Source organism: Gallinula chloropus (genome assembly GCF_964237585.1).
Source record: "Gallinula chloropus genome assembly, chromosome: 28".
NCBI classification, from domain to species: Eukaryota; Metazoa; Chordata; class Aves; order Gruiformes; family Rallidae; genus Gallinula; species Gallinula chloropus.
The window spans coordinates 6,846,883-6,871,482 of record NC_140113.1 but is presented as its reverse complement, the minus strand read 5'-3'; the positions used below and the strand labels follow the sequence as shown (position 1 = coordinate 6,871,482).

Sequence of the window (24,600 nt, the reverse complement as noted above, 5' to 3'; positions counted from 1 at the left end):
CCCATACAGGGGGGTGTGTGTCCCCCAAGCATCTCCATGCCCAGTGTCCCCACCCCAGGTGTCCCCATACGTGTGTCCCCCCTGCCAAACATCTTCATCCCCACTGTCCCCTCAACATGTGTCCCCACCGCAGGTGTCCCCAGACAAGCAGAGCCCCCAGGCCTCCCCCAGCCCCTGTGGGTGCTCAGGCCATCACAAATAGTGTGATGTCACCCAGCGACACTGAAGGGTGGGAGAGGGCCGTGGGCCGTCCCTGGGGTGGCCCCATGGCACCCTATCTCTGTGGCCAGCTCCATGTTGGTCTGGAGAGGAATGGGCATGGGGAGGGGACACTGTGGGTACGGGGGACATGGTGCCTGTCACTGCCTTATTCCCAGGGGCTTCACAGGACCACATGCAGGAGGATGTGCGTGGTGGCACCAGGTGACCACGTTTAATGTGCTCTCATGGGGTGGGGACAGGGACACATGCCAGGCAGGATGGGATCAGGGATGTAGGGCAGCCTGAGCTGTGGGAAGGGGCTGGGGTCCACTGGGATGGGCATAATGGGATGGGGACAGTGGCCACTGCCTGGGGGGACAGGGCTGCACCCCTGCTCTCCCTGACTCAGTTTCCCCATCTCAGCTGGGGATGGAGCAGCAGGGAGGGAGGTGACATGCACTAGCACGGGGTGCTTAGGGGTCCAGCAGGCGCTGCCTGTCCCCCTTGGGCTCGCAGCCCGTGTCCCCAGCCTGGCTCACGAAGGCCACCTCCCATCCCCGGTAGCGCTCAGGGCTGGCACAGAGGGTGTCACGCGTGGCAGTGAGCTGCGGGGCCGCGCTCCGCAGCAGCGCCAGCAGTGGGCACTCACACACCCAGGGGTTGCCCGAGATGTCCAGGTCCAAGGCAGAGCTGGGGGTGGGGGGGGGCAGCTCCAGCACCCGCAGCCGGTTACGTGCCAGGTCGAGGACACGGAGATTTCGGACGGGGGTGAAGATGCCCTCAGGCAGCGCCTGCAGCTCGTTATCCTGGAGGAAGAGGAGGCGCAGGGTGGGTATGGGGGTAAAGGTGGTGGGGGGCAGTGTGCCCAACCTGTTCCCTTCCAGGTCAAGCTGCTCCAGTGCCCGCAGCCCGGCCAATGCGCCTGGTGCCAGTGTCACCAGGTGGTTCCGGGACAGATCCAGGCTCTGGAGGGAACCCAGAGGGTGGAAAACTCCCGGTGGCACCTCTGCCAATGCATTGGCAGCCAGGTCGAGCCACTGCAGCTCCGGAAGGTGCTGGAACCAGGCGGGACGTAGCTCCTGCAGCCGGTTCCCTTGCAGCACCAAGTGCTGGAGGTGGCTGGTGCTGGAGAAGGTGCCATCAGGAAGATCAGCCAGGAGGTTGTTGGTCAAGTCGAGGATGCGCAGGGCGGGCACGGGGTGCAGGAGGGTTTCGGGGAGGGCGGTGAGGTGGTTGGAGGAGAGGTGCAGCTCCTGCAGCTGTGGGAGCCCAGCCAGGGCGATGGGCAGGAGGGTGGCCAACGCTGTGAACTCCACCGAGACAGCCAGGGTGGTGGGGGGCAGCCCCGTGGGGAAGGTGCTGAGGGTGGGCTCCGTGCAGACGAAATGGGTGGTGTTGGGTTGGGGGGTGCACGCCGTGGCGGGGCCCAGCAGCAGCAGGATCAGGATGGGTGGCATCATGGCGCAGGGCTGTGGGCAGGGCGGGCATCGTCACTCGGGGGGGGGGGGGGGGGGGGTGTTGTGCTGCCCCCTCTGCAGCACAGCGTGGGCTGGCCACAGCTGCAGGGCTGACCCCCCCCCCCCCCCCCCAATCCCCCCTCCCTGACCTCACTCCGAGCCCCCCAGCCCTGCTCTCACCTTCCCACTCGGCTGGCAAAGCTCCTTGGGGACCGTCCTTCCGTCTGCTCGGCGGGTGGCCGTCACCCAGGGGTGTGGAGGGGAAGTTGGTGGCTCTGTGTCACGTGCCAGTTGGGAAATCACCTTCGCTGCCAGCTTGCAGGGTGCTGGCATCCGGGGCAGGGGGCTGGGCATCCCCCTCCCCCACCACCAATTCTTGGGGGACACGACACTGACACCCCTCCATTCACCCTCATCTCTCCCACGGACCCCAGCACCCACTGTGTGCCCACGTGGGAGAAACTGAGGCACAGCACAACACAGGCACTGGGGAACAAGGGGGAGGCACACACCCCCCCGTGTGGCACCCGCTGCCGTGGTGACAAAGTGGTGGTGATGCAATGAGCTGCTGCAGGCTGAGCACAGAGGAACTCATTGCATGGGAGAGGAGACAGGAGTGGGTGCCCAGGAGCAGGGGTGGAAGGGGGGTGAGGTCAGGCTGTGCGTACATGGGGAGGGTGTGGGTGTACACAGAAGGGGCTGGGAGAGGGGTGTATGGAGATGTGCACAGCGTGGGAGGGGGCTCTGTGCACGGGGGGAGATCCATGTCTCTCCCCATGCCCCCCTGGCAGCATCCCCTGAGCCCCGGGGGGTCCCGGGGGATGAAGATGCCGAGAAGGCGGCGGGGGAGTCGCCTCCGGTAACGGGCGTTTATTGGGGCCGCGGGGTACAGACCGCGGGCGGCCGCATGCATGGCCGCGGGGAGGGAGGGGGCTGCCCCCCACCCTATTTACAGCCTGCCCACCACTCCGGGGACCCACCACCCCAGGGCTGGGCAGGGGTGGCACCGAAAGGGCACCCTTTGCCTGCAGAGAGTGGGTTCGGTGGGGACCCCCCCCAGCCCCAGCAGTGCCCCCCCGCCCCCAGGCCCCCCAGGCTGTGCTTTCCAGAAGGAGAATTTTGGGGGGAAGGATGAGTGTCCCCTCCACCAAGCTGGCACGGAGCAGGGGTTCACCCCAGGCTGGGGGGGATGTGAGTGTGCCTCATCCCCAGATAACATACCCATTTGGGGGGGCCCCCCCACCCCCTCGCACCCTAAACGTCCACCTTGTCCCATCACCGCAAACAACACTCCCTTGTGGCACCCATGAGCCCCCCACCCCGGGGTGCTGGGTGCAGCTGACAGGGCTGAGAGGGCAGCAGGGAGACTGGGGGGGCACAGCCCTGCTCTGCCTCGGCTGCACCTGCGTCCGTGTGTCCATCCTGCTGCCTCCCAGGGATCCCCCTCCCAGGGTGCTGCAGTCCCTGGGTCCAACCAGGGAGGGGACGGGATGGACAGATGCCCCCCCCCCACACACACACTCTCCCCTTATGACCCTGGGCAAAGCAGCCAGACCGGGGGACGCTGCCCCATGCTAGCCAAGGACACCCCCAAACCCTACCCAGCGTACCCAGGGGTGTGTGTCTGTCCTTACTCCCACCCATGCAGCATCACACCCCATGCCTGCAGCTCCTGCTCGGCCACCCCTCCCTGTCCCCAGGGAGCCAGGGGTCCCCTTCAGTGCCCCGGTGTGGGGGGTACACACACGTGGTGGGACCCTATTTCCCCGAGGGAGTCCGCTCCATGCCGTAGCGCAGGAGGTGATGCAGGTCCGTGAGCGCCCGCGGGGGCCCAGTGCCGCCCGGTGCCCGGGGTGCCGTAGTGCCGTGGCGCCCATAACCACCCGCCGACGCCTCGCCGCTGTTGAACGTGTGGTTCCTCTTGAGGTGGGAACCGGGGCGGCCCGTGCCATTGTTGGCGTTGAAGTTCAGCTGCTCGGGGTGCCAGGGTGGCCCCTCAGTAAAGTCTCCCCCCTCTCCGCTGGGTGCCGAAACCACCCGCCGGCGATCGGGGCTGGGGTGCGGCGTGCTGGTGAAGTCACCGTAAGAGCTGCGGGGAGGGCGGCGGGCACCAGAAGGTGGGTGCTGCCTGGTACGGGGACCCTCCTGGGGGTCCCGACCCCAATGCCCATCACCTGAGGAGTCGCTGAGTTCGGCTTCCAGCTCCTGATCCACCAGGATGGCGTGGCAGGAGAGGGGAATGCCGCGAGCCGGGCGGCCAGAGCCAGCGTGAAGCCGCCCGCCCGCGGTGGTGGTACCAGACCCGCCGGGGTCCCGCAAGGCGGCGTTGATGATGTTGTGGCTCTGCTCCCAGGTGCAGTTTTGGAGGGCGCCGGGGCAACGTTTCTGCTGCAAGGGGGTCTGCTCCGGCGTGGGCAGGACACCCGAATCTAAGTCGTGTTGGGTGACCTTCCCCAACTCCTTGGGCCAACCGTTGGGCATGAGCGGGGCCAGCAAGGCGCCGGGTTGCCCACCACGTGCCCGGCGCTCTCCCAGCCGGCTGACGCTCACCACTGACTCGCTGTGTGCCAGGATGGTCTCCTTGTCCTTGCGGCGTGCCAGCTCCTTGCGGTCCCGGTGCCCAATGAACCAGCAGACACTGAAGCCGGAGATGACCGCGCCGATGACGAAGGCGGCTACAGAGGAGATCACCAACAGGTTCACCGACACCAGCCCGTCTGGCTCGTCCACGAAGCTCTCTGTCACCAGCCCTGGGTGATGATGGCAGGGGGACAGCCATGGTGAGGATCTGGTGGTGCCATCGCTGGGTCCCCGAGCCCCGTCCCTGCCCTGCACTCACCCTCGCACTCGCCCAAGTGTGACGTGCTGCCGCCAGCGATGTCCTGCTCAAAGGCCACCCTAGGGGGGTTAGAAATTGTGGGAGGATCAGTTGGTCCCAAATAGCCTGGGAGAGGGATCCCAGCTTGCTTCAGCATGCAGTGAGTTGGATGGGTCTCAGTGTGCAGTGAGTTTGCTGGGTCTCAGCATGCAGTGAATTTGCTGGGTGTCAGCGCTGGAGGGAGTTTTACAGGAGCCGATGCTCTTTGGGGAGACCCTGAGACTGTCTCCGCCTGTGTCCCCCAACGACACCCCCTCCCAAGGGCCTGGCAGCATTACCTGGGGCTGGGCTCCAGGAAGATGCAGGAGCCCTCAGGTGTCCAGCCACAGTAGGGGTCCCGGCTCCCAAGGCAGTTCCTGGCAGGGAGCAGAGACATCAGGATCATCCCTGACATGAGGGTGATGACACCCCAGACCCCTATGAGGGACCCTGACCCCATAGCATGCTGTGCCTCAGTTTTCCCTGCCCGTGCTCCCAGCCATGCTGAGCCCTTCCCAGCTGGATCGTGGCACAGGACAAACTCCCAGGGAATGAAGATAACCCCGCCCTGCTCCTCCTACCCCCCTCCCCCCCCATCTCCCCAGAGAGTCCTGCCCACCCTGGGGGGGCAGCTGAGACCAGCACACTCACTTCATGCATCCCGAGTGCTGCTGGCAGCGAGCCACGGGCACCCTGGCCACACACGGGGGAAAGGCCAGCAGCAGGGACCCCGCCGCCTTGTCCAGCTCCAGCCCCAAGAGCCGCCGCTCATCCTCTGTGTCCCGGCCACACCTGGGGAAGGGGCAGAGCTCATCGTGGTGCCGGCCTTGCTCCCCGCCTGCCTGCCATGGAGCTGCTCCCAGAGTGGGCTGGTCCAGAGGAGCGCATCTCACCCTCCCATACAGCCACCCAACCACCCCTTGTATCCCCTCCAACCATCCCCCACTGACTTACCCCATCCATCCATCCATCCATCCATCCATCCATCCATCCATCCATCCATCCATCCATCCATCCATCCATCCATCCCTCCACCCCTCCCCTCCAACCATCCAACTACCCAAGCATCCATCCCACCACTTACCCATCCATCCACCCACCCACCCATCCATGCATCCTTGACCACCTACCCACCCCACTCCTCCCTCCTGACACCCCAGCACCCACCTCCCAGGCTGGTAGGTCTCAAACTCCTCCAGGAAGATGCTCTGGCTGCCAGGGGGGGTGGGTGCAGGGCTGGTGCTGGCATTGGGCTGGATGAGGAACTTGAGGATGGTGCCTGTGCTGGAGCCCAGGAAGACCACGGTGTGGTTGCCCCATGGCCCAGCTGCGTTGTCCACCACGATCTTGCGGAGCTGGTACCTGCACGGTGTGAGCAGAGCAGAGCATAGGGGCATGTGGGAACTCATGTGTCCCCAGGGGGAAACTGAGGTAGGGTGTGTGGGGGGGTGGATTTCCCCCAGGAATGGACAGGCAGAGTCCCCAGAGAGCACGAGGGGCCATGCAGGTCCCAGATGGAAACAAGTCCAGGTCCTGGCCAGGCCCTAGCTCAGATCCCACTCAGGATCCTGCCCACATCCTGCCTGGACTCAGCCTGGATTGCACCCTGAGCCAGCTGGGACCCAGGTCTGTCCCTTGGCAGGATCCTGGCTGGTCCCCGGCCCTGTGTCCCTGTTCCCAGCCCCGTGGGGTCCCCGTCCCCAGCCCTGTGTGTGCCCCCAGCTGCCCAGCCAGCAGGGAAGCTACGGCTGGAGAGCACGGCTTGATTAATTCCCCATCAAGCAGCAATTAAGGCAGATTTAATTAGGATGAGACAATCTTGACTCTGCAAAGTTGATGAGATTTATCAGGTCTCCCGGCGCTCTCCCGGTGCTGGCACACACGTGCCAGGGCAGCACGAGAGAGGCTCCAGCCAGCACCCACCAGCACCCAGAGCCAGATCCTGCCCCCCCAGCAACCCTGGGGGTGGGGGGGGTGTGTGTGGGGGTCACTCACCGGCTCATGGTGCGGAGGATCCAGGGCGCGTTGCCTAGCGATGGCACCGCCTCGTCCATCAGCGGGTGAGTCTTGACAAAGTTGAGGATCTCGTCGGGGAAGGTGCTGGAGGAGTTGTAGCGCATCCCCGGGGACGCACAGCACCCAGGCCTGCAGCCATGCACAGCTCAGTGTCCCCACAGCCACCTGTCCCTCCCTCTCCTGGGCACTAGCCCTGATCATTCCTGTCTCCATCTCCATCCCCATCCCCATCCCTGTGCCCACCACCATCACTCTCCCTGCCCGTACCAGTCCTGACCATCCCTGTCACCATCCTATGGGGACAGGCTGAAAGAACTGGGGCTGTTCAGCCTGGAGAGAAGCAGCCTGAGAGGGGATCTGATCAATGGGTATCAATAGCTGAAGGGTGGGACACAGGGGACATGGGCAGCCTCTGCTCAGTGTCTGTGGGGACAGGACAAGGGGCGATGGGCTCAAGTTGGAGCACAGGGAGTTCCCCCCAATGTGGGGAAGAACTTCTTGCCGGTGAGGGTGAGGGAGCCCTGGGACAGGCTGCCCAGGGGGTGTGGAGTCTCCTTCTCTGGAGAGATTCCAGCCCCGTCTGGACACCGCCCTGTGTGACCTGTCCCAGGGACCCTGCTTGGGCAGGGGGTGGGACGCCATGGGCTCTGGAGGGACCTTCCCACCCCTACAGTTCTGTGATTCTGTGATCCCCATCTCCATCCCCATGTCCCAGCCTGGCTGTCCCCATCCCGGTCCCCAGGGCACGTTGCTCACCGGGGCTTGGGCACCATGTCCTCTGGCACCGGTGTCCAGATGGATTCGGGTGATTTCTGCTCCCGGAACCGTCCCTCAAACACAGCGGCCACTTGAGTCATGTCGAAGGCACAGACAGCTGAGCCAGGAATGCTGCGGGGATGCGGGCACAGGGTGAGCACCTCCACCCATCCCCCATGTCCCCCACAGACACCAGGGCAGCCGGAGGGGTCTCAGCCCAGCCCCGGGGTGAGTCTTGATGGAGCACACAATGATCTGACCTGTTGGCAGGGGTGGAGAAGACAGCCAGCACCACAGGGCGCCCGTCCAGCTCCAGGATGTCTGTCACAGCTTGGATGACGTTGAAGTAGAAGTGTGAATCACCCGGCACGGAGCAGTTGAGCCGGGCCTTGAGGAAGGAGGTCCACTGCTTCTCCAGCACCCGCTGCGAGCCCCCCATGTCGTTCTTGCACACCCTGGCCACCCGGGACACCACCACCTACAGGATGGACACCCATCACCATCCGGTACCCACCCCCTTACCCCTGTCCCCACTCCAGGTGTCTTGGGCCACCGCAGGGATGTCTCCCACCTTCTCCAGGTAGTTGAACTCCATGGCGATCTCCCGGAAGAAGAAGTAGACGTGGCTCCTCCATTCCACGGCGTGCACGAAGTAGGGCTCTGTGGGGACAATGACAAGGTCAGGAATGTCCTGGGCTGTTGTTGAAGGGGACAGGGACTGGTGCCTTGTGGCACGTGGTGGGCACCACACCGCAGGAGGCACCTTTGAACCATTTGGAGTCGTGCTTGACAGTGCGGAGGGTGGGACTGTCCCCAAGGCTGCGGTAGATGACGGCGTCGATGGCCAGGAAATCTGTCACTGTGGCAGTAAAGAGCATCCCCCCTGCATGGGAGAGGGGTGTCAGCCAGGCACGGGGCAGGGGGACAGCGAGCAGAGTGCCCAGCACGGTACCAGCACGGTGCCAGCACTGACCTACCTGTGAAGAGGGCCACGTTGGCATGCTTGGGGTCGTAGGGACACCGGGCCATCCCACTGATGTTGTCCCCGATGCGCTCCAGCGTGTCCATCTATAGCAGGGGGACACAGGGATGTGGGCATCCCCCTGCCCGCGGAGCCAAGTGCAGGGCTGGGGGGGGGGACAGGGACACACACACACACATGTGGGGTCCCAGGTGTCCCCATCCAGGGGAGGGGTGTGTGTGGGGTGACTCACGCTGTAGTTGGCACAGACAGGGTTGAAGGCATTGGTGCCACAGACGAAGAGCAGGCTCTCGTTCCGCACCAGCAGCACCTTGATGAAGTTACGGCACTCTGCCTGCGCCAGAGAGAGGGGACCCTCACCCCGTGGCACCCAGAGCCCCTCCCCACCCTTGGGTGCTCCCAACCACACCCCAACTTTTGGTGTTTTCTCCCCAAAATGGCCTTTTCAGGCCTGGCTGCTTGGGGTTCTGGTGGATGCTGGGCTCTGCTCCATAGGCCCGAAATAATTAATTACAAACCCAATTATCCGAGCAGCCAATGAATCACAGACACACAAACACTGGCAGGGAGCAGGGAGACAGAGGGTGACACCAAGGGGGCACGTGAGGTGGCAGAGGGTGACACTGGGGTGACACGTGGGGTGGCAGAGTGTGCTTGGTCCCTGCCCTAGGGGGTCTCACAGGGTGCAGACATCCCTCCTCTCATCCCTCATACCTCATGTTTCCCCTTCATCCGGCAGATGCTGATGTCATGCTGGTTCGAGCGCCACGTCAGCTTCTGGCAGGGGGGAAGAGGGAGACATAAAACCCAATGTGGGTCTGGGGAGAAGCCAGCAACACCTCCCCCCATCCCAAATCCCACCCTCCCCACTTACCCGGTGGTAGCGCATCTCCCCAGCGCCGGCGGGCTCCAGGCTCACACGGTAGACGTTGTCCCTAGGGAGGAGGACATGGGTGTCACCACCCATGCTTGGGGGCACCCCAGGGATTGCTTGGGGTGGGCTGTGGGATCTGCCACCACCCCCCCAGAGAGATATGGGGTGTGGGGATGGGCAATGAGCACCACCAGAGCACAGACAGTCCCCCCACCCCGGTGTGTCCAACCTGCCACGGTGCCCCATGGCAGATGTTGGGGTGCCCTGGACAGGTAGTGGGTTGGGGTGGGTGCCCAGTGCCCCATTTTGGGGGCGGGAGGAGGCTTTAGGGTGCCCCAGTTCAGACCTGTCCCCGATGAAGAGAGTCCGGTTGACCTTGAGGATGCGCTGAATGTTGAGGCGCTGGGTCCCCCCACCCTCGGGGCCGGCGGGGCGGCTGGTCCCATGGCCCACGAAGACAGAGTAGTGCTTCACATCTGGGGGAGGACATACGGGGTGGGGATGGGGGGGGTCACACACTGCCAGGGCACCCTCACCCAGCACAGTCCCCCCCAGCCAGACAGGGTGACCACCCTCACCCAGCCTTGCCTTCACCTCACGGCACCCCAAAAACCCATCCCCTGTCTGTGCGGAGATGTGCCCCCCACCCCGCCTTGCGTATCGATGCTGCGCCCTGACCCCCACCCTGCACCCCCGGGTAGGCACTCACAGTCCTCGGGAGCCACAGCGATGGGACCAGGCTCCTCGGGGAAGGTGCCACGGGCTGTCCTCTCCACCGTGAGCAGCAGCAGCAGGACAAGGGGGACGCGGGGGGGTGGCCCCATGGTGTCCCCCAGCACAGGTGGGCACCCACTGCACCTGCAGGCACAGGGAGAGGTAAGGGGGGGGGCAGCACCCACCCTGACGCTGAGGTTCCCTCCCCAGTGAGTGCTGCTGAGCCCGCCCCACCCTGTAGCACCCATACCCCAAACCCATCACCGGTGCTGGAGCCTGGGGGAGGGTCGCAGGGAGTGGGTGGGGGGCTCAAGGCGCTGGCGCTAGGCTGGTGCCAGCGGGGAGAGGCCTGCACGGGCTGAGGGTGGGATGGGGGATTGGGAAGTGAGTCCTTCTCCGCCGGAAGAATTTCAAATATGCTGGGAAAAGCGGCCCCCTGAGCACCCCCCCGAGCCCCTCCTAGCGCCTGCGCGGCTCCACACTGGGGTTACTGGGCCCAAACTGGGGCTTTAGCAACTGCTCGACACCGTGAAGCCACGGGGTGGGATGAGGGAGGGGGGGGGGAAAGCAGCACGTGGTGGCAGCACTGGGGACGTGGGGACATTGAGGAAGCTGGGAACACTCTGATCCCCCACCCCCCACCCCAAAATCCCATCGGGATGGCTTGGGGACACATCAGAGCAACCAGTACCCCCACCATCAGACAGCCCCCGTGCCTCCCCATCACACCCCCACACATGATGCCACCCCCCCCCCCCAGCTTCCTGCCGGGTAATTAGCAGCCAGGCGGGTGATTTAATTGATGATCAATTCCGGGAGCACAGGGAGTGGGCTGGATCGAACCGTCGCCCTCCTGCAGCCCGGCCCTTGGGGGAGCTGGGCGGGGGGGGACGGGGGATGCGACATCGCATGGGGCTGAGGGGGTCACAGTGCCTGGACGCGGGGTGATGCTTATGGGGAGACTCGACCTTGTCCCCTCCACGGTGTCACCAGCCCCTGGGTTGGATGCGACCCCGGTGGGACCTGACCCTGAAGTCACAGTCCCCTGCGGGGGGGGGACGACCCACAACTGACCCCATCCCCAGGGTGTCACAGGGTGCTCAACCCCTTCTCCACAGCGTCACAGCCCACAGGGACAGGCAGGCACAGGATAAACAGGTGTGCCTCAGTTTCCCCACTTGTCTAAAGGGTGAACAGCTGTGTCCCTTATTACATTTATTGTTATATATTTCTATTAATTACATATAAAAGCACCTACTTCTCTCTTAAATCCACCCAACGGGTGCCTGGGAGAGCAGCCAGGCCCTGCCCCCGCTCCCCCCTCAGCGCTGAATTTGGGAGGGGGTCCCCAACACACCCCCTCACCTCCCCCCAACATGCCTTTTGGGGGCTGCCAGGGGTTCCTCGTGCAGTCTTGTTACCCAAATGAGCCACCCCACTTGGGTAACGATGCCCCCCCATTATAACTCCCCCCCATGCCCTGCTCCAGCTGACATCAGCAGCATCCCAAAGCCACCAAATTTAAGTGTCCCCACTCACCCCCCCAAATCTCAGCCCAAGGGAGGTCTCAGTGTGTATCACCCACTCTCAGTGGGTGGGATTTGGGGTCTGGGGAGGCTGTGCCGCAGCCTGGGGTGCCTGTAACCCCAAGCTGGGGCTCCAGTGTCATCATCCCCCCCCCGCAGCCTGCGTGGTGACAGCGACATAGTGGTGACAGTGGGGTAACCGGAGCCTCCGGCAACATAAATGCTGCTGATTGTGTGGGGAAAGAAAAGGCAGCGGGGAGGAGGGGGCCAGAGGGGAGAGGGGCACGAGAGGGGAGGGGGGACATGGCTGACAAACAGGGGTCCATTCACAGTGGTGGTAGAGGAGAGGGGATGGTCACCATGCTGGTCCCCAACATGGCTGTGGGGAAACCGAGGCAGCAGGTGGAGGGACAGGGCAGCCACACTGGGAGTGGTGGGATGGGGAGGAGTATGGGGAAGGGGGTCTCCAGCATGTCTGGCATTGAGTGGCTGAAGAGCCTCAGGCACGTCCCTTGTCTGTGCTGGAGCTTCTTGCTCCGTGCCTCAGTTTCCCCACTTGACAGCATACATAGCCCTCACCCTCTGCACACAAAGCTGAGGGGGGGGGAGCCACTCACCCTGTTCCTCTCCCCCTGAAACACCTCCCCAACCCCCAACCCAGGGGTGATGGAGAAGGGGGGACACACAACACAACCCCCCCACTTTCAACTGCCCCCCCACCCCATTCCACCATTTCCAGGAGATGATACAGGGGGGACTGCAGTGATCCCCAAGCACAGTGGGGGGTCCCTGTGACCACAAAGCGGGGGTTGCCAAGCCAGGGGAGGGGGAATATGCTGCCCCATTCCCCTCCCTGTGATATGGGGGCTCTTGTCCCCCCTCCTCAGCCCCCCTGTTACCCCGCTCTGCCCACCTGAGCTCTGCCGGCCGCCTCTGCTGCTGGCCCTAGGGCCTGGTCACCACTCTGAGGGGGGGTCCCAGGCTCCTCAGTCCCATAGCTGGGGGGTCAGCATGTGTGTGTGTCATGTCCCCCCCCTCCAGGACGCCCCAATGGCGCTGGGGGCTCCGGCGTCTCCAAAGCAGCTCAGCTGTCATGTAACCCCCCCCAGGGACCCCCCAGAGGAGGGGGAGCCCATGCCCCCCACCCGCGCCAGGTGGGAAGGTAGGGCTGATGTCACCGTAACCGGAGCCACCCCCCCACCCCCCAACGGCAGCTGTCACCACAGCCGGGGACCCAGGCGTGGGGGGGGGGGGTGGCGAAAGGGGGGGTGGGGGTGGCCACCCCTGAGGAGCACCGTGGTGTCCCTTCCCAAAGCATCACAGGAAAGACGCCAGCATGAGCCCACCCAGTGATATCCCATTGAGACGCCCCCACCCCAAGCCAAGGTGGGACAGAAGCACCGTGGGGGGGGCTGTATCTCCTCCCCCCCCATCCTCACCGGTCACTATTGGGGGGGGTGTGTCCCCCAATTCTCATCACAGGAGCGCTGACTCGGAAAATAAACCCATTAGAAGGCACTGGGAAAAGGGGGGGACACCCCAAAAGCGGGGGGAGGGCAGAGGGGGAGAACACAAGCCCTGAAATCCCTTAATATAGAGCTTTTTTGGGCAATACTGCTTGCCCATCACTAGCGGCCCCTAATTAATTAGGGTTCATTAGGAGGCATCTGATGAGGGGGTGTTATTCACCCACCTCCTCTTTCAGGGGGTGTCTCTTGGGGGGGAGGCAGGCATGATATTATCTCACTGGCCAAGTCCCTTTTCAGCCAGCAATAATAAGTAATCAGGAATTAGATATGCTAATAACCCTTCTAAGCACCTTTAAGGCTTCTCATACCCCTCACACACCCCCTCCCCCTCTTCTCTTGCTCAGGGTCATATGTAAGGGGGGCACCACCTCTGTGCCACAGAGCGGGGTTTGGGGGTCACCAGCCCCCCCAAAATTGCCATGAGGGGAATGAAACACCCCCCCAACTCACCAACCCAGCTGCTGCTGCTGTCGGGGCTGGGGGGCTGAGCCCCCCCCCCCGGGTTTCCGTTTGGAGGCCGGTTCAGATGGCAGAGCCAGGAAGCAGCTGTCCCCACGGCGGGGACGGAGCAAATGTCACCCCAGCCACCTGGCACCACGGCCTAGCCCTGGCCCTGGGCCCCGCCATGTGTCCCCCACTCAGGCAGCAGCTCCCGGGGGTGCCTAGAGCAGAGGGGGTCTCAAGAGGATGGGGGGGACACCCCAGCATTGGTGGAGTCCCTGTGTGGGTGACAGGGAAGCAGGGGGATCCCAAGGGTGGGGACACACACACAGAGCACCCACCTTGGTGCTTCTGCGGCCCAGCCAGCGGCTCAAATGTCCCCCCCGGGCCTCCTGCTCCGGTTACCGGCTCCGCTTACAGCTGCCGTTTATAGCCCCCTGTCCCCATCCCTGTTCCCTCCCCAGCGCCTGTGACCCCCCCCAGGGTGGGGACCCAGGCACCCTGGGCCCCCCAGGACATCCCCAGGCACCAGGGGAGCCTGACTCTCCCCCTCCTCCCCCAGGCTTTGGGGATGGGGGGACTCCACTGTCCCTTCGGATGGCTTTGTCCCCACCCCCATCACCCACTGTGGGGTGACACCATCAACACCTTCCACACACGATGGATGACACCCATGGGTGCCCCCCCCCCCTGCGGTGGGTCACTACCACCACATCAGGGCAGTGCTGGTGGTCGGCCAGTGCCGCATGGTGATTTGCATATTAAATACATGCTCATTTACATATTAAGTCTGATTTCCTACTGAGGGGGCATCACACTGCACCCGAAAACAAACCCCATGGAGGCGACAGTGGGGGGTGGCAGGCAGGGTGTTGTGTCCCCCTCCCAAGTCACAGCCCTTGTTCCCCTTGGGCACACAGATCCTCCTGTCCTGTCACACATCCCCCCCCATGGCCCTCCGGCCCCCCCAAGACTGTCACTCCCCTTGTCCCCACAGACACTCATTCCCTTGTCCCCAGACACTCACAACCCCTTTGTCCCTCCTGCCCCCCCCACCAGCCATCCTTTGTCCCCAAGGTCACACATCCCCCTTGTCCCCAAAGACACTCACTCCTCTCATCCTTCCCGGTCTCCTGTGCCACCCCAGGCATTCTGCACCCTTGCCAGGTCCCCTTAGGCTGCCAAGCCTCTCCCCAGCACCCCGTTTTGGAACCCACATGGCCCGGGGCCGCACTGGCCGTGGGCAGCCACAGACAGGTCCCGTTGGCAGAAGCAGGTCCAGCTGCTCTGAGTCATGGCTTCCAGCCTCGTGCCTCAGTTTCCCCTCAGTATGGGAAAAAGGAACCCCGCTCGGGTCCTGCCACAAGCCTGCCCACTGCTCCTGGAAGCCCCCATCCGAAACCCTCATGGTCCCCGGGACCACACCTCCCCTGTGCACCCCAGGGTGCTCCATCCCCAGGGAGCCCATGTCCTCAGGGAGACCATGTCTCCAAGGATCCTGTCCCCAGGGATCCCATCCCCAAGGTACCCTGTCCCCATTTTCCAACCCCAGGGATCCCATCCCCAAGGATTCCATGTCTTTAGGGACCCCATGTCTCCAAGGAGCCCTGTCCCCAAGGACCCCAAGTCCCCAAAGTGCCCCATCCCTAGAGAACCCATTCTCAGGGATCTCATCTCCAGGGACCCCACGTCCTCAGGGACCCCATGTCCCCAAAGTGCCCCATCCCCAGAGACCCCAAGTCTCCAAAGTTCCCCATCCGCAGGGCGCCCCAGCTCAGAGAGGACAGAGGGACACACAGCTTCCAGCTCACCCCCAACCACCAAACCCAGCTCCACATGGGACACCCTACAATAGCAAACCCTCCTGCTTATACCCAGCTCCACACAGGACCACTACAGCAACAATCCAGGGCACAGAGCCCCCACCACTGACCAGACACACCCCAAAACAGCCTAAATCCCGAGAAAGCCCCAATCCCAGCAGCTGGGAAGAGCCGGAGGAGGTGCTGGTGATGCGGGGGCCGGGAGCGAACGCTCAGCTCTTCAGCCTCCTCAGTGGTTTGTTCTTTTTTTAAGCCTCAATGAAGTTCAGTTGGTGGGTTTGGGGGGGGGGGGGGGGTATTTCCATTTTGGTCCCCCCTGCCCCCCCGCCGGCCGTGCTCAGAGGCTCGGCTCCAGCCAGGAAAATGGGGCTTTTAATTGCTCCAAGCCCAGAGCCACCACTTTGAGCTCCCATTTCTCTGCTTCAAAACACTTCACTGGAGTTAAATAAGATGAAATATCTGCTTGGCCAAACAGCACGGAGAGGGGTGAGGGGGTTGCAGTCACCCAGAATGGGTTCCCCCCCGCCCACCCAGGGACACCGCTCTGTGACCCCCCCTCCTTCTCCTCTGAGCCACCCACCTCCGGGGACAGCAAGGGATGGGGATAATCCTGGGGATGCTCCTGGGGACAGGAGCTGCAGCCATCCCTGGGGGTATAGCCAGGCAGGAAGGGGCTGGTGGTGCTGGGGCATGGGGACGTGAGCTCAGCCTTCACTCTACAGCCTTCCTCCTCCTCTTCCTCGCAGCGAGGCTGCGGGCTCGCCATGCGACCCAGCTCCATCCCCCTCTCTGCTTTGAGGCACCAACTTCAAAGGCTTCCATGGTGGCACCCACCCGTGACAGCTCAGGGACAGATGGGTGACACCCACCCCCACCAGTACCCTGGCATGGGGCATCCTGCACCCTGGCCGGGCTGGGGGATGCACCGGAGCAGGGGTAGTGTGGGTGCTGGGGGTGCTGGGGATGGGGTGTGGGGTGCAGGGTGGGATGTGGGATGCAGGATGCGTAATGAGATGTGGGGTGGGATGCAGGATGCAGGATTGGATGCAGGATTTGGGATGGGATGTGGGATGCGGGGTGGGATGTGGGATGCATGATGGGATGCGGGATGCAGGCTGGAATGCAGGATGCTCGGTGGGATACAGGGTGGGATATGGGATGCAGGGTGGGATATGGGATGCAAGATGGGATGTAGCATGCTGGCTGGGATGCTAGATATGATGCGGGATGCTGGATGGGATGCAGGCTGGGATGCGGGATGCCAGCAGCCGCGCGGAACAAAGGGCCATTGTTCGCGGGCGCGCACCCAGCCCTGCTGCCTCCGCCTCGCCGGAAGGTCAGGTGTTCCCTCGCTGCCCTCCAAACGGCTCCTTGTTCTCCTCCAGCTCCAGCAAAACCCCCTCAGCCACGGACCCCCACTGGGCCAGCACAACCCCCAGCCCACTCCCCACCACCACCACATGCTCCGGCCCCCGGCGCTGCAAAGCTTCTGGCAGGACGGGTGCTAAAGATCCCTGTCCCCAAGATGGTCCCACTGGATGGGATGGGATGGGATGGGATGGGATGGGATGGGATGGGATGGGATGGGATGGGATGGGATGGGATGGGATGGGGTGGGATGGGTGTCATCCATGTGCGGGTGTGTGCACACCACGTGTCCTCCGTGTGTGTGCCGGTGTCGCTGTGTGCACTGGCTGTCATGTGTGTGCAGATGCCTGTGGCCCGGCTGTCACACACATGATGGGTGTGCATGCTGTGCACACCTGGGGGTAGGCACATTGAGCTGGTATGAGTGTGCACACACGTGTGCACGGGGCTGTCACGCGTGTGCACACAAGCAGCAGGAGCTGTGCAAATGCACCCCAGCTCTGACCTGGGGGCTGCTGGGGCTGTGGGAGCACAGCACCCCACACTGGGGAGGCCAGACAGCTTCCCTCCCCCCCAAATCCATCCATCCCATCCAGCATCCTGGCCTGTGCCACCACACTATTCCCAGCGCTGACCTCACACCGCACCAGCTCAGTCCCCGAAAGGTGACACAGAGGAGAGGGCACAGGCAGTGCTGGGGCAGCTGCCGGGGTTATTTGCAGCCCAGCGCTCTGTACCTGCTGCCCTGAGCAGGACCCAGCCCCGTGGGGGGTGAGGATGGATCCCAGCTCCCAGCCTCTCCCATCACTGCCTTTTAATCCTTCCTAATTTCCCAGCACTTTATCTCATCCCTGGCGGGAGATGAGAGGAGGGATGAGGTTGATAATAAACCCCAGTCACCTTCCCACTGCCCAAACTGCGGCCTGATCTGGTCCCTCTGTGGGGGTACATGGGTGCTGGCACCACTACTTCTTCCCACCCCGCCCTCCATCACCCTGGGTTTGTTCTCAGCGCTGGGATGGGAGTTGCTCTTAACCCCCACCCCCCCACCCCCCCCAATCCAGACCACCAGCTACAGCAAAGCCACACACTATCCCCTGCTCCGTGCCTCAGTTTCCCCACCCAGTGCCCAAACACACCCCAGGCGCTCGCAGTCCCGTATCACTAAGGATGCACCCACAGCCACCACTTCCCCTAACCAACCCCCCCCCCCAAATCCATCCAGCACCAAACCCAGCACCAAGATCAGCCGTGGTGCTGCTGGGTTTGATGGGATTATCCCGGCAGGCAGGATTACATGGGGAAGAGCCAGGGATTAGCCACAGTGCATCGACACACCAACGCTGCCACAACCATGCCTGGCCTTGCTTGCCACAACTGGGTTGAACTGGGTGGAACTGGAACTGAGGGGTGACTGTCAAGCCCTGGGGCTGGGGTCCCCTAGGACCTTCCCCTGGGGACCAGTGGCTGGTGAAATTTAATTACTCAGCTGCCAGGAACTGACACTAAGAGGTGAGAGGAATCTTCTCCCCCCCCCCTTTATTTTTAATTTGACAAAATTGTAATTAAATAGGGAGTAAAATCCCGTTAGGATGAGGCAGCCCCTCTGGGATCTCCTCCAATGCCTCATATTCTCCATTCTGCCTTCACAAAGGGAACTGAAACCTCCATCACCCCTTTCAGGAGCCACAACTGAAGCCTGAAGGTACCCCAGGGGTGAGCTGGGATGGGTGGTCCCAGCAGCATCCCTGTGGGTACCACGCTCCAGCAGTCCCCAGCATCACCCCCCCCAGGGATGGAGGCATGAGAAGAAAAGATCACAGAGCCTCTCCAGGACGTAGCATCCCACGATGCTGGTGACCACTGGATGACAATCGGGTGCAAATGGGTTAAGCAGGTGCAGTGGCACATCCCAGATGGCACTGGGATTGCTCTGGGGTTTCTTTACTACTCTTTATGTTACCAGATGCCACCAGCACCACCGTGAATCCATCCCACCCAGGGTCGGAGGGGAACTGTGTCCCCCCCAGCGCGGGCAGAGGTCCTGGCACCCGGAAAGCCACCAGCCTGGAGGGAAAACCTCACAGAAGGCAGGTGGCAATGCCAGGAAAAGGGATCCGGCTGGAGCAGCCCTGGTGTGGGAGAAGCACCGAGGGGCCAGTGCAGCTCAACCCACTGAAAAATTAAATGGCATCCAAACTGGCAGGTTTAATTAACAATATTCCAGCTTGTCTGAGGGATCCAGAGCGCAGCCGGTGCTGCAGCGGGGAGCTGCATCCAGCACCGGTACCCGGCAAGCATCGCGTCGGCCTCCAGGCCTGGCTGAGCTCTCCCAGAGCTGGTGAGGAGGGACGAGCCCTCCCAGGAGGCACTGGTTTAACTGGGAGCCAAAGCGTCAAGTGGCGTGTGAGGGACAGATGTAAGGGACAGAGTGCGAGGGGGACCGGTGACACCCAGGTGACACCCAGCTTGGTGTGTCACCACCCTGCCCGGTGACTTTGAGGTTGGGGAGCGGCAAAGCCACCAGGAACCTCCTGGTTTGGGAAGAGAACTGGGGACCCACAACCTTCCCGCCCACTCTGGCAGCCAGGGGCAGCTGTGCCACGGTGAGCAGCACACCCACACGTGTGAACACGCGTGAACACGTGTGCACAGCCACCTCCAGCCCGCTGCGGCCACCGGGCAGAGCGGCCCAGTTTGCCAGTGGCTTCACTGGATACTGGGGGGCGGTTGAATTTGGTGGTTTCCCTTTGTTTATGGGAACGGCAGTGAGAATATGTTGGGAAGCAGCTCCTGGGGGTGGGGGTGGGGGATAGAACCATCTCCCCCGCAGCCGAAACACCAGCAGCACCATCCTTGCTCATGGAGGCTGAGCTGTCCCCCTCCCCCAGCATCCCCAGAGCCCGAATTCAACCTCCCAAGGCAGCACCTCCAGACCCAACCCTCCCCCCACAAAACCTTCCCCCCCCCCCCCCCCCCCCCCCCGCTTCCCCGCCGCAGCCACGTGCCCCGGTGACAGCGGTGACCCAATTCCCGTGTCACCCCGGGGATGCTGCAGAAGGGGCACCCGCCTCAGCACCAGCCTGGATCTGGCCCCCGGCACCCAGAGTGGGGACACACACACCTGCAAACACCACACACCCCCCACCACCATGGCTTGGGGAGGGGGGACACATGGACACCCTGCACCAGGCTCCTGGCACCCAGGGCCAGATCCTGCACCTGGGTACTGAGCAGGAGCTGCTCCAGTGTCACCAGTTCAGGCCCTAAATTGGGGCTAAAATTGCCGGGGTAGGGGGGGGGGGCTCCCCTTCAAACCAACACACCCCTTCCCTGCAGCTCCCAGCAGGACAGCATAGGGGATGCTCAGCCATCTCCCTCTCAATTCACCCCCCAGGGCTGGATCCAGCCCCACTGGGGCACCCCAGAGATTTGGGGGGGAGGTACTGGAGTGGAGACATTGGGGGGGGTGGGGGGGGCTTGAGGGTGCCACATGTGCTGCCATCATCCCCACCTCTCCCAGGAGCTGGGGGACAAGCAGAGGTGGCTGTCCCCAATGGGAGGGCACACGTGGCAGGTCGCCCCCCCAAACTTGCTCCCCAGGGTGGGTGGAGGGGTTGGGTGCAGCACCCAGGACTCAGGAGGGGGTGCTCCTAGCTGCACCCCACGGAGCTCACAGCCTCAGGGGAAACTGAGGCACAGCAGGAGGCAGCACTCACCCAAGGTCACCCCGAGCAGATGGCAGAGCCTCATGCCCCCCACCCCCCCAAATCCCCAGGGGGTTGCTGCCCCCCCCCAAAACCCCCCACTCCTTCCCGCCCCATGGAGGTGGGGGGGGCATAGTCACCAGATGGGGTATGTGGGGGTGCAGGGGGGCTCAGCACCCCGACTGCTCTGAGTTATGTGGGTGCAAAGGAGGCCAGGCCTGGGGGGAGCCAGAGGCACCCCATGGTGACGGTAACAGGGGCAGGATTTGGGTCAGGCTCAGCACCCCCCATCCCATGATATTTTAGAGTTAATACCGCCCCCCCCCCCCTCAAATCTGCAGATGGCATGACAGTGCTGATCCCCAAAAGGAAGGATGGGTTCCCCCACAGCCATGGCCCCCCCATCACACAGATGCTGCCTGCATGGGGCTCCCCCAGCATTGGTCTGATGCTTTGGGGGGGGAGCGGGGGGCATCGTTAGCCCCCCCATGCACAGGGGGCTGCTCCACTTCTGCCAGGCATCACCTCCCCCCCAATCCCTTGTCCCCACCAAGTTACAGCTCAAGTGAGATGGAGCCGGGCAAACCCCCCCCCCGCCAAATTTGTGCTCTACCAGCAGCCCCCCCCCTCAGGCTGAGCCCTCACTGCTCTCCCCCGCCCTTTTTGGGGCTGGACTGGTTGGGCCCACCATTTAAGCCCCTCCGGCCCACCCAGTCCAGCAGAGACTGCACGGGGGGTCACACACAGAAGCCCCCCAACCCCTTTTTCTGCACAACAAGCCCTGGCTGTTTCCCAGAGAGGTGTCGGAGGCAAAACAGAGGCCGATTAAGCAGAGATCCCCACCCCCATATCTCCATCCTTCCAGCTCGGGTGGGCCCCCCCAGCACCTTGTACCCATCACTGTGGGGGTCGGGGTGCTGGCCCGGGGTGCTGATGGGTGGGATGGGGGCGTGGGAGAGGAAGGGGTGGGACTGGGTGCTGGGTGGTGGAAATGGGGGGGGGGGGGGGGGGGGGGCGCGGGTGTGGGATTGGGGTGCTGGGGGACTTAAGGTGCGGGGGGGTACGGGATTGAGGTGCTGGGGGCATATGGGGTGCGGGATGGGATGCTGGGGAAAAGCTATGGTGCTGGGGGGGGGATACTAGGGTGCTGGGTGGGGGGGCTGCCATAGTGCAGGGGGCGGCCAAGGGTGCTGGGGAGGGCATGGGGGTGCAGGATCAGGGTGAGGGGGGGCTTGCTGGGATGCCGGGGTGGGCTCAGGGTGCAGGATCAGGGTGCCGGGAGGCTCGCCAGGGTGCCAGGGTGGGTTGGGGATGCTGGGGGTGCCCAGGCTGCCCGGAGGGGGCTGAAGGAGGGAGGATTGGGGTGCCGAGGTTGGGGGGGGCACCCCATGAGTGCTGGGGTGGGGACAGGGATGCAGGATGGAGTGCTGGGGAGGAGGGAGGGCGCATGCTGGGGGGTGCAGGGGTGGGGAGCAGAGCGATGCGGGTTGGGGGTGCGGGAGGTACCGGGGAGGGGGGTGCGATGGGGGGGCCCCTCCAGCCCATGACCCTTCAAGGTTCCGCCCGCTCCGCCCGGAGAGCCGCTAACAAAAGCGCCGCTTCCCAATGCAGCAGCCGGCGGCAGCGGGAGGGGGGAGGGCGGGGAGGGGGGGCAGCACCCCCCCTTTCCTCCATCCCATCCCCCCCCCTCGAGGGGGCAACCGATGATGGGAGGGGGGGGGGAATGATAAAGGCGGAGAGGGGGGAGCGACGACACCGGAGACCGCATCACCGGGGGGGCTGGGGAGGAGGGGGGGCCGCCGGCCGCACTCTTACCTCACCGTCCCGGTGATGGGGGAGGACCGGGGCACCGCGCACCTGCGCCCGGCGGCAGCGCGGCTCGGCCCGGCCCCGCTCCGCTCCGCTCCGCCGCGGCGGGAGACGCCGGGGCACCGGAGCCCGGGCGGGGCGGGGCCGCGGGCGAGGGGGCCGTGGCCGGAGCTGGGCCCGCCCGGTGGCTGCGGCTGCACCGGGGCTGCTCCGGTAACGGCGGCGCTGGAGGAGCCGCCGCCGCCGCCGCCGTCGCTGCTCCCGGAGCGGCTGCGCCCCCCCCCGCCCCGCTCCTCTCCCGCCCTGCCCCCGCCCCGGGGAGGCGGCCCGGCCCGGCCCGGCCTCGGGGCCCCCCGCCCCCGGCGCGGAGAGGAGAGGAGGGGGGAGCCGTCCCCGCCTGTCTCAGCACACACACACCCCCGTCTGCACCCCCCGGCATGGAGAGGGGTTGGGACCGAGCCCTCCCCCAACCCCCCCGACTCGCCTTCCCCCCTTTCCTGGCACGGGGAGGCGGTGGGACCCCATCCCCCCGTTTTGCCTCAGCTTCGCACCCCCCCTCCGGCAAGAGGGCTCCCCGTCTTTGCTTCTGAGCACATCCCTGTCCCTGTCCCCCTGCCTCAGTTTCCCCCTGCGAGAGGGGCTGCCCCCCCCTTCCCTTCCTGGCAATGGAGAGGTGGCATGACCATACCCCCACGCCCTGCCTCAGTTTCCCTTCGCACCGACAACTCAGAGCCCTGTGGGTGCTGCCTGACTGCAGCAAGGGGAAGCCAACCACACCCCACCCCCCTGCCAAGGTGGGTGCCTGGAGCGGGGACGAGGAGGGCAGGAGAAGGTGCTTTGCTCAGCCCCCCAAGGTGCCAGGGGCCAATGCCACCAGCCCCCCGTGTCACAGCTCTGCAGCTGGTTTGGTTTCTGGAGAAGCAAAGCAGCGCAGCTCCTACCTGCCCCAGTGTCACTGGTGCACTGAGTTGTGCCCGGTGCTCAGCCCACCCTGGGAAGCAGGATGTTTCTCACTAGGCAGGTGATTCACCTCTTCCTGCCTCTCCTCCAGTTTCTCCTGGGGTGGGGAAGGGGGGGACACTGTGGAATGCTGGTGCAGGAAGAGGGGGTCCCCAGGGGAAGGAAACCGCTGCCATGACTCAGTGCCTGAGTCACCATCCCCAGGGGAACATGGCCAAGACCCTTGACCTATTCACACTGCCCCCCCTTCAGCTCTCAGGTCCCCACACTGGCCAAACCCTGGCTAATTAACACCTATTAATTGGGAGTTAATTACTCCCTGATTCCTGTGCCTCCTCCACACATCGCCCAGATGCTTTTCGCCAAACATCATCTACATCCCACAGCACCCTGATATCCCTGTGGCACCCTGATATCCCATTGCACCCCAATATCCCACGGCACCCTAGCATCTCCTGGCACGCCAACATCCCACAGCACCCCAGCATCCCATGGCACCCCGATATCCCGAGGCACCCTGGCATCCCGCTGCACCCCACATCCAGGCTGCGATGGTCACAGGGATCCCCTCTTGGGCTGGGGTTTTGGCCGGCGGTCTGGGAATGCGCAGCCTGGGGAGGGCTATTCCCAGCCACAGCTTCTGCCCGGAGCTTCATTCCTGGGCGCTGGGGCTGATGTGACCTTTCCAGCCAGAGCCAGTCCCAGAGGAGCTCATTGCTTGGCTGTAAATCCTGCGGCCATGCATGTGATGAGCGGCTCCATTCTCTGCTGGGGGATGTGTGTGTGTCTGGGGCGTGGTCCAGGAGGGACGTGTGTGTCCTGTGGCCTTGTGCATGCTGAGCACGCGGGGCAGCGTGGGGTGTTGTCACAGCCCCCAGGCCTGTCCCAGCACGTCCGGCATGGCACGACATCCCATGCTCTCCTCCTGCTTGGCCCCTCCCGGACCTTGATCCCTGCTGGGGCCCAAGCAGGGGTTTTGGGGACCAGCCCCCGTATTTACTGTTGGACATTCCCCTACTCAACCCCTCCCCCCCAGATCAGGACCCCACAGGGTCTCCCCTCCCTGGGACAGGACCCTCTCTGCCCCCAGCGATGTGCCCCCATTGACACCCTGTGCTCCTTCCTCCCAGTGGGGAGGGCACCTTGGGGGGTGGGGGCTGGTCCCCAAAGTGTCCTGGGGTATTCAGATCACCAGGGACATCCTAGCACAGGACATGGCAACTTGTGGGGAGGGGGTGGGTCAGGTACCACAGCCTGGGGTCCCTCTCCTCCCCGTCCTCCCTCTGCTGGTGGGATACAGCTGCCAGCATAATTTTTTGGGGGTGCACCCCTGTGCCCAGTCCCAGGCGCATCCCCCACCCACAGCCCTCCCTGGGGTGCTGGGGGAGGTGTGGGAGGGCAGGCAGGGTACCCAGCTCTGGTCCTGCTAGTAAACTCCCTCTTCCCCACCCCCCCCCCCCCCCCCCCATCCACTTCCAACCCTGCCCTAAGCAGCAAGATTAACCCCAGCTAATTGCCTCTCTCCTAATTAACTGCTGCTGTCTGCCTGCCTGCACCTGGGTAAGGCTGAGGGCCTCTTA

General features: G+C 64.0%; 2 protein-coding genes across 3 annotated transcripts; both read right to left on the bottom strand.

The window, feature by feature from the left end:
* Positions 1-411: 411 nt before the first annotated feature.
* On the bottom strand, positions 412-1,896 carry LRG1 (leucine rich alpha-2-glycoprotein 1). The gene is made up of 2 exons (XM_084276229.1): positions 1,839-1,896; positions 412-1,670 (listed from the first exon to the last, which is right to left on the bottom strand). The coding sequence occupies exon 2, from the start codon at positions 1,659-1,661 to the stop codon at positions 675-677; it is 987 nt and encodes a 328-aa protein (XP_084132355.1). The 5' UTR covers positions 1,662-1,670; positions 1,839-1,896; the 3' UTR covers positions 412-674.
* A 618-nt stretch (positions 1,897-2,514) lies between these two features.
* Positions 2,515-22,097, bottom strand: SEMA6B (semaphorin 6B). 2 transcript variants are annotated; one of them, XM_084276410.1, is made up of 17 exons: positions 22,067-22,097; positions 9,853-10,001; positions 9,490-9,619; positions 9,144-9,204; positions 8,984-9,046; positions 8,502-8,603; positions 8,265-8,355; positions 8,051-8,170; positions 7,859-7,947; positions 7,548-7,765; positions 7,288-7,419; positions 6,511-6,660; positions 5,683-5,877; positions 5,167-5,307; positions 4,815-4,892; positions 4,498-4,556; positions 2,515-4,408 (listed from the first exon to the last, which is right to left on the bottom strand). In XM_084276410.1, exons 2-17 carry the CDS (start codon positions 9,965-9,967, stop codon positions 3,417-3,419), a joined length of 2,736 nt encoding a protein of 911 aa, XP_084132536.1. In that variant the 5' UTR covers positions 9,968-10,001; positions 22,067-22,097; the 3' UTR covers positions 2,515-3,416. The 2 variants fall into 2 exon arrangements, with proteins under 2 accessions (XP_084132536.1, XP_084132535.1); XM_084276409.1 differs by lacking the exon at positions 22,067-22,097 and adding an exon at positions 13,695-13,703.
* Positions 22,098-24,600: the final 2,503 nt, after the last annotated feature.